Here is a 9530-nt window from a genome sequence, read left to right as displayed (position 1 = left end):
ATGTTGAGGCTTCTGTTCCTGCTGCTGTGGGCATGGACGAGCTCAGCACAGATCAGGTAGGGAAAAAACACACCTTTAGTTTTTTCCTTTTGTCTTTCCATCAGGTCTGTTTTTCCTGCAGCCACAAGAGGGCCCCCAAACAAGCAGTTATTTGTGTTAAATGTTTAGATTTAGTTGTTTTTTCACCAAATATTTGAATACTTTTTCTGATTTGAAAATTGAATTAAAGAACTGCTTTGTTAAGAAGCATGTGAGGACAATATATAGACTGAACTAACTAGGTTTAACACATTAATCAGTGAAGGTGCTAAGCTAAGCAAACTATCCTTAAGTTCCAGGTGCATATTTACCATAGAGATGTTTAGGAAAGTGCCATTTTTAAAGCGCTGATTAAACTAAAAATGAAATATCACCTATCATATTAAACCAATTGCCTCCTCAGGGTCCCTCTGACACGGGTGCCCTCGATTCGTACCGATCTGCGAGCCAAAGGTCTACTGGAGGAGTTCCTGCGGGATCACCGTCCTGACATGTTTAACCGCCGTTACGCTCAGTGCTTCCCGCCTGGCACACATTCACTGAGACTGGGACGCTCCAGCGAAAAGATCTACAATTTCATGGATGTAGGTACAGCAGCAAAATGTGTCCTGACTAACTTGTTGCAGTGCTCTGAAAAATCTCTAGAGGGCAGTATTGTCCGCAAAATCTGGTTGTTTCTTTGAATGTTTACGCACTTTAAGTGACTTCTACTCAGTTCAGAAATGAAAAATCTGATTCAAATTCTGTGCTTTTCAGTCACTGTTTACAGTTTGTTTTGTATGATTTTATTGCATCTTTCAATTATTACGGTGTTTGTTTGTATTTGTGGAAAAACTGAGAATATTATTTGCATATATATATGGAAATAGAGAAGGTGTCATTCTTGACATCACCACTCGGTGGCACCAAAATTAAACAAGTAGTTTGCCTCACAGTAAGAGGGTTCCTGAGTCGAATATCTAAATTCTTCAACAACTTGTTCTTCTGCATTGACAGTAAAACTTTTACATCATTTATTCTTGATATTTAGATGTTTTTGGTGGCAAGTTTTCACTTATATCTGACTAAACAACTTCTTAACAGGTTCTCTGCATAGAAGCATTTATTTGATTATTTTTTATCTTCAAATTTCCTGAACAAGTCATAAACCTTTAATATCCCCATTAGATGGCATTTAATTCTTAAACTATTTTAACTTCAACGTAGCCACATTTAAAGAGTCTTGCTTTGCATCGTCAAAGAAACTAAAGTTTTTCTCTTTTATTTCAAATTTTCAAATTGTAACACATTTTGATATAATGTAGTCTATTCTAATCAGTATGCCATTGCACAAGCACAACTGTATAGCTCATTGTGCTAATGACCCATATATTCAGCTCTGTTTAATGAGTATAAGTTTTCTGTTTTAAGTTTGTTTCAATGGCAACCTTCATACTTTGTAATTGTGTGTGCCAGGCTCAGTATTTTGGTGAAATCAGTTTGGGGACTCCAGAGCAGAACTTCTCAGTGGTTTTTGACACCGGATCATCAGATCTCTGGGTGCCATCGTCCTACTGCGTCAGCCAGGCCTGTGGTACTACGAGACACACAGTAAACACTGCTGCTTAACACTCCACAGTGGCAGCATTACACTCTGTGTTTTATCTGATTACCTTTGAAGTGCTTTAGATGACTTTTGTCATGATTTGGCACCATATAAATAAAAATTAATTGAAATTACGTTGAGAGCTGTGTTTGTGGGTCATGTCAACATGACTTTGTTTTAGTTTGTTGCAGACTGCTGATAAGAGATAATAAGTTCAAGGTTTGTGTGCAAGTGTATCTGTGTTGGCTGTTCACATTGTGAGGACCTGTCTCCCTTCTGTATACATATATAACTGAAACAGACCTTAAATTGAAAGTGTATCAGGTTAGATGGAAGGTCTCAGTTTCTAAGAATCACCAAGTTGTGAATGTAAGTCCCTACTAAATCATTTAAAGTGATGAGAACATCACTGTTTGTGTGTGTTCACAGCGGCACACAGGTGTTTCAAGGCTTTTGAGTCATCGACTTTCCATCATGACGGTCGAACATTTGGGATTCACTATGGATCAGGACACCTGCTGGGAGTGATGGGCAGAGATACACTGAAGGTCCATCCTGTTCTATTTTCTATTTTACAATGAAATTGGAAAAAAGATCCAATAGATTTGTGGAGTGAGATGTAGTAAGATCCTTTTACATATTGGTAAGAGTTTGAGTGCTGATAATTAAATATCAACACAGATCAACAACTGAAAAACATAATATACAGTATAGACGATATTCATTGAATAGATCTTCAATCGAGGCATCCTGTTACTTACTTTAAGTCACAGTAGTGACGCCTTTGGAAAAGCTGAAAGAAAGCTCTTTATAATGTCCTGCCGTATTTGATTGTTTCAGATTGGGGATCTGACTACCCTGAACCAAGAGTTTGGGGAGTCCGTGTATGAACCTGGGTCTACGTTCGTAACAGCAAAGTTCGATGGTATTCTGGGACTAGGCTACGCATCCCTCGCAGAAATCCTTGGAAACCCTGTTTTTGACAACATGATGGCACAGAAGCTAGTGGAAAGTCCAGTGTTTTCCTTCTACCTCACCAGGTGCTTTCACACTGCTTTCACACTGGTAGAACAACCAGTTTACTGTTCATTATCATATTCAGGGATGTTCTGTAATAAGGAGAACTGTTGTTTGTACCTGTAGAGGTTTCATCATTTTTGCCAAGCTCCTGAATCAAGTTTATGGATTGACAAAATTTGTTTGGTGTTCAAAGGGTTTGCTGAAGATGGTTTCAGAGTCACCTTACGAATATAAGACTTTTCTTTTGAAGTTAAACTTTTTAATTAGGGTGGAAGTGTTTTCTAATTGTCCCAAAGTGTGTCGAAATAGGTTTCCCTCAAAGTAATCTTCTCTAAAGTTCAATTGTCCACAAGTCGAAGGTCGAGGAGTTTAATGATTTAGACTAGAGGTTTCTGAGCTTTTGGAAATCCCACAGTACTTATGGTGAAAAAGGAGGTCTCCTTGTCTCTCAGGAAGTGAAGAGTCCCAGGAATCTCTAAGGGTTTCGGTCAGAGTTACAAAGTTCTAGCCATTCTTTCATCCATAGAGTTTCAGTAGTGAGAGCATCTGTTTTCAGAAAAGTTGTGTCCAACAAAATATTGAGAAAATTCCAAACTGTCTAGGAACCTCAGGAGATTCTCTGGGATTGTGGGATGATCCACAGTCTCCAGCAAGGTCCGCTGGTTTTATGGTAGCCTATGAGCAGCTGCAGACTTTAGGTCTAAAATATTGGGTTTTTTTAACAATTGCAACGATAGCCATGGATGCAATAGTCCAGCAGACTGCAGCAGACTCTAAAAATCAAAGGGAATTACAAAGGTCCCCTTCTTGTTTAGGAAATCTAAAAGATTTACAGTTGATGTTACAAATGCTATGCCAGTAGTAGTAGTTTCTCTGTGGATTAGATTAGTTGATTGGTTTCTCTTGTATGGGTCAGAGTATTCCACTAAATAGAGACTGTTGGTGTAATGATGTTGGTATGATTTTATTTGGATTGCAGGAAAACAACTACCAGCAGCCCAGAAGGAGAACTGATGCTAGGTGGAATAGATGAGGCATTGTACAATGGCCCAATCAACTGGCTGCCTGTCACTGCCAAGGGATACTGGCAGATTAAAATGGACAGGTAACTTTTTTCTTGATTGAGTACCACAGTTGTGTGTTATAGTTACTGCAGTGCTGGCATTCTGCTATCATTTGGTAGTAGTGTACTGTAGTTTGCTACGCACCCTTTGTCACTTAGCCAGTCCTACACCTTACGTATACGAATATTTAATATAACGTTTTATGTGTCTTTTAGTGTGGCTGTGCAGGGCGTAAGCTCGTTCTGTCCCCGTGGATGCCAGGCGATTGTTGACACTGGAACCTCCCTTATTGCCGGACCGACCAATGACATCCTCAATCTCCAGCAGTTGATTGGAGCCACACCCACAAACATTGGAGAGGTTAAGAGCAATCTAATTACATACATTGCTGAGAGGCCAGAAAAAACATTCTAATATTCCATTCATTCATCCATCCATTATCTTCCGCTGGTCCGGGGATTGGGTCACGGGGGCAGCAGCTTGAGCAAAGAGACCCAGACGTCCCTGTCCCCGGCCACTTCCTCCAGCTCTTCTGGGGGGACCCCAAGGCGTTCCCAGGCCAGCCGAGAAACATAGTCTCTCCAACGTGTCCTGGGTCTTCCCCGGGGCCTCCTCCCAGTGGGACGGGCCCGGAACACCTCACCGGGGAGGCGTGCAGGAGGCATTCTCACCAGCTGCCCGAGCCACCTCATCTGACTCCTCTCGATGCGGAGGAGCAGCGGTTCTACTCTGAGCCCCTCCCGGATGACCGAGGTTCTCACCCTATCTCTAAGGGAGAGCCCAGACACCCTGCGGAGGAAACTCATTTCGGCCGCTTGTATTCGCGATCTCGTTCTTTCGGTCACTACCCACAGCTCGTGACCATAGGTGAGGGTAGGAACATAGATTGACCGGTAAATCGAGAGCTTCGCCTTCTGGCTCAGCTCCTTCTTCACCACGACGGGCCGGTGCAGAGCCCGCATCACTGCAGACGCCGCACCGTGGAGCAGGAGATTGACATTCTAATATTCTTCCAGAAAATTAAAAGGTTCACATTTAACTCAGCAACCCACTCGGCATGTATTTCGATGACTTCAGCATTCTTATAACAGCAACTAGGATTCCAATGCTTGTTATAATCATTTTGAAGGACCATTTAACCATTTACGTTCATAATGGTGAAGTGCTATAAACCTTTTTCCTGGAAAGCATTTAATATGCCATAGCAGGAAATGCATAGGTGCATTAATAACAGCTGTATTTCACTGAAAGAAGGTTAAGCTGTTGTGCATCCTTGTTCATTGTCAAGGATTGCTGGGGTAATTTCACGGGTGCTATTCATGCTGTGAAAAGTTAAAAGATATGTTGTGAAAAGGGTCTAGATTGCTAGCTGCTAACCCAAGGGTGTTATTTGCCAAACAACAAATGGTGCCTTCTAGACAATAGATGCCAATACCTCATGGATGAGCTGCTAGCCTCGGAATGCTAGTCACCAACATTAGAGTGCTATTTACTATAGTGTCCAGGAAGGCTAGGAGCTAATCGAGGGGTGATATTTGTGAGCTGAACAATGTAAGTTGTTTAACCTGGAGGTTTGATTTAATAGTCTAGTTGCGAACCTAGATGTGCCATTAACCAAACAAGCAACGCTAGGCTCTGACTATTGGGTGCTACTTAAAAGCCTTGGATGCAATGCTAGCCTAAAATTTAGGTCAAGGCTTGTCAAGTTGATTCCTATAGCACATGGAAAAACAATGGAAATTGACCATGGTGCTTAACAGTCAATAAAATATACAAACAATATCAGGGCTCTCAAGTTTTCAAGTTTGCTTGGAGTGAGATTCGGGCGGGGCAGGGGCCGGGCCATGTGCGTGGGGGGGTTTCTTTCTGGGTTTTTTTGGGGGGGGGGTCCCTTGCAGTATCCCATCGCCATAAACTAGCTACTTAAAGAACAAAGAAATTGTTTTATTTATACCAAAATCACAAATCTTCACTTTTACACTAAATTCTGCTATATTTTAAAATAAATTGTTTTAGGTATGCAAAGTCTTAACAAACAAAAAAAACAGACAAATTAAATTAAGAAAAACAAACATAACCCCAAATGGGCCCCTTGAGCAGTCCCTCTCTGTGTGTGTTTGTTTATGAGTGTTGTAAGTGTTTGTGGCAGATTTTGATGCTTGATGACTGATATTGGGGGCTCCCATTTAAAGCACTGTGGCTCAATGTCAGCCATTTTCACAGTCATGATGGATGACAGAGTTCCATTCAGAAACAAAGTGTTCCTGGTCTTGGTTTTATTGAGCCCCACCATGGAAAAAACCCTCTCTGCATCAGCAATTCAGTGCGGCAGAACTAATACCAGTTTGGCAATTGTAGATAGTCTTATTGGGAATCTGTTCATACCAGTCACCTTTGAAAAAAATTAACCACGGAAGCCTAATTACACTCCTACATATTTTTCATTTTTCATTAAGTTGCTCATGTCAAAGGGTGTGTGCTGAATATTTAGGTCTACTACTCCAACGAACACTTTAATCGGCAGGTATTGGTCTTTTACAAGGAGTAGGAAAACTATAGTAACTAACAAAAGATTAAAATAAATGAAGATATGACCTGCTGATGATCCTGACGGTTCTCTTCCACCTCCAGCTCGTCTACAACTTCTGCACGCATTCAGAGCATAATAGGTTATGTCCGCTGTGCATTCATGGGACGCGTGCTTGCAGCTGAAAGCTATTTCACACCCGGCAACAAGAAATTCTGTTTTCTGATTGGCTGAGAAATTCTATTTTGTGATTTGCCGATGGGTTGCTAAATCAAGACAGCTGTACCAGAGCTATAGTTCTGAGCTGTACGAGCACACAGTAACCTGCCATTGACTCGTTTATAGTATCGGCCATTAGAATTTCTGTGCGACGAAGTTGATAATTTCTCAGCGTGAGAAATGGCATGTGTGGCGTGTGAGCGTGTGAACTTGTTGAAATGCGTGTGTCTCACGCTCATTGCGTGAGACTTGAGAGCCCTGCACAATATCAATGTAATAAGACACAATAAGCCTAAGAATGGTGGTCACTAGCCAGGAAGTTGCTGGCTTACGGATGCTAATGAGTGGTGGAGGTCAATTACATGTCCAGGCTTGTAAATTGAATTATTAAATGGGTTTTATGTATGAATATCCAAGCTCACTATAGGGGTGACTCGTTCTGAGCTATATCAATCAGGGATTTTAACATAGACAGAGGTTCTTCAGCCCCAAGTAAGTAAGCCACACCAACTACTCAATATTAGTAAAGTTGTAACACCGGATCTCGCGTATTAGACATATTAAGTGAATAATGTTTTTCCTTTTTTTTCTATTTTAAAACCTGTCACCATGTTAATTTCCTTTTCTTGTCTTTATTGTTGTTTGTTTCAGTTTCTCATCGACTGTGCCAGGTTATCCAGTTTGCCTCATGTGACTTTTGTCCTGGGTGGAATAGAGTACACGCTGACATCTGAGCAATATGTTAGAAAGGTGAGGAAATTGAGTTGTCTTCTTTAGCTTGTGCTCAAACGACTTTCAGATTTTGTTAATTGTTGGAAATTAGGCACTTGTCAAATATTTGGGATTAAGTTTTAGTTTTTACATAAATGTAGCCGATGTTCATACTTTGATTGATGTCTTCCAGCAGTTTTAATGTTCTAAGTTTCTTAGCTTTATTTTCTTTGGCAGATACGACAAATGATATGACAAAGTACATTTACTCAAGTACACTACTTCTGTACAATTATTAGGTATTTGTATTCTCAATTAATTATTTTATCCCAAGTTATAATTATATTCTAGAACTTTTTTAACTTTTGAACTTATTTAATTGCTTGAATTATTTTATAACGTCACAAACTTTTTTCAGCATAAAAAATCTAATTACTCATAGGATTTATAGTTATTTATAGCATTTTAACAAATTTAAATAGTCTTTATGTTTGATCTGTACACTTAACAGAACAAACATTGCCACAATTTGGATTTTTCTGATATTTTTTATAATAAAGAGATTAATTAGGAAAATAATATGGTAGGAAAATGACCGTGTTAGTTGTACTCGTGTACATTATTAGCTCCACATCAACCAAGTACAAAACTCAAACGTTGCAAATGATCAATTATTTCATCAGCAGTCTCAATCTGATAATATGAAAGTCTTATTAGCCAGTTTTATGCACTGAATACTTAAATGTTTTTTCTTAAGTAACACTTTTTGATCAGGAAATCTAACGAGTCCAGTAATATTTAGTAAAACAGCCTCTTCCAAGCTCACTTCTGTGTTTGTCACCATCAGGAGATGTTTGGCAACAGGGAGCTGTGTTTCAGTGGTTTCCAGGCCGTGGACATAGTTTCCCCCGAAGGTCCTCTTTGGATTCTGGGAGATGTATTTCTGACTGAGTTCTACAGCATCTTCGACAAAGGACAGGACAGAGTCGGCTTTGCCCGTGCTAAACATCCCATTGAATTGTAACCCATTAGTTATTTTGATCGAAAAATACTGTACAATTAAAATCCATTTTGTACCAAGGCACCAATCCTACACTATCCTTAAAGTGATAGTTCGGAGTAGATTCACCCTAGGGTCATTTGAACCGTGACATCCAGCCAAGTAGCCCACCCGAAGTTTTTTCGATATTGGCTGAACATCAGCTGAGTTACTGAGTTATCCCGAATAGCTTAGTACAAGTGCTAATGGAACCTGGCAGTATCTCCAAAATTACCACACTAAAATCACATGCCATGACACCAAACTTCTACAGTAGTACAAATATGGTCTGTACTCACAAAACGATGCATTTGGAAGTTTGTACATAGTCCAGGAGTTTATTATTATCAACACAAGCCTGATAGCTTCTCTGCTGCTAAAGCTGCGTCAACGTCACTTCCTTGATCTGGGAGCTTCAATGTAAGATGAGGGTTGATCTACTAATGTAGTATATGCTATATTCTACATTATTTTTTATGAATTTTTATGTTGTTGAGTTGTGAATTTATTTTATCAATGGAGAAATTGAGCAGCCTTGCTTTGTTGTCTGCAGTAGTAGATCAACCCTCATCTTACTTTGAAGCTCCCAGATCAAGGAAGTGACGTCGACGCAGCTTTAGCAGCAGAGAAGCTATTAGGCTTGTGTTGATAATAATCAACTCATGGACTATATACAAACTTCCAAATGCATCGTTTTGTGAGTACAGACCATATTTGTACTACTGTAGAAGTTTGGTGTCATGGCATGTGATTTTAGTGTGGTAATTTTGGAGATACTGCCAGGTTCCATTAGCACTTGTTCGAAGCTATTCGGGATAACTCAGTAACTCAGCTGATGTTCAGCCAAGATCGAAAAAACTTTGGGTGGGCTACTTGGCTGGATGTCACGGTTCAAATGACCCCAGGGTGAATCTACTCCGAACCATCACTTTAACTTACAATAGAGATAAACAACCAGCCCAACTAAGAGTTGATTATGGCCAATATCATAATATTTCATTATTGGTGACCCAGTAAACCAACGTTTTATTGAAAAAAAGTATAGTTGTGAGAGATTTAGCAGCAGAAACTGATAGTGTACATTCATTGATTCAGTTACATTAACAAAAAATAAATAAACAAAAAAAAAAATTGTGATTACCTGAAGTTGGATGATTTTTCTCCCACCTGAGTACTTAAGTAAGAGCTACAGTTCCTGCTTTGGGCATTACATGACAACCAAGAAGCCTTTATTGTAGTAAATGACCCCCCCCTCCCCCCACCCCCCCCCGCCCCTCCCCCCACCCCCCCCCAAAAAAGAATTCTTTAAAAAGTCGATACAATTTG

At 40.0% G+C, this 9530-nt stretch overlaps 1 protein-coding gene across 1 annotated transcript; it reads left to right on the top strand.

Annotated features, from left to right (window-relative positions):
- nots (nothepsin) lies at positions 1–8225 on the top strand. The gene is made up of 9 exons (XM_075472291.1): positions 1–56; positions 443–623; positions 1495–1612; positions 2054–2172; positions 2465–2664; positions 3624–3749; positions 3924–4068; positions 7106–7204; positions 8013–8225. Exons 1-9 carry the CDS (start codon positions 1–3, stop codon positions 8187–8189), a joined length of 1221 nt encoding a protein of 406 aa, XP_075328406.1. The 3' UTR covers positions 8190–8225.
- The last annotated feature ends 1305 nt before the right edge of the window (positions 8226–9530 follow it).

This window comes from Odontesthes bonariensis, chromosome 8 (genome assembly GCF_027942865.1).
Source record: "Odontesthes bonariensis isolate fOdoBon6 chromosome 8, fOdoBon6.hap1, whole genome shotgun sequence".
Classification (NCBI taxonomy): domain Eukaryota; kingdom Metazoa; phylum Chordata; class Actinopteri; order Atheriniformes; family Atherinopsidae; genus Odontesthes; species Odontesthes bonariensis.
This window is presented reverse-complemented; position numbering and strand designations above follow the sequence as displayed.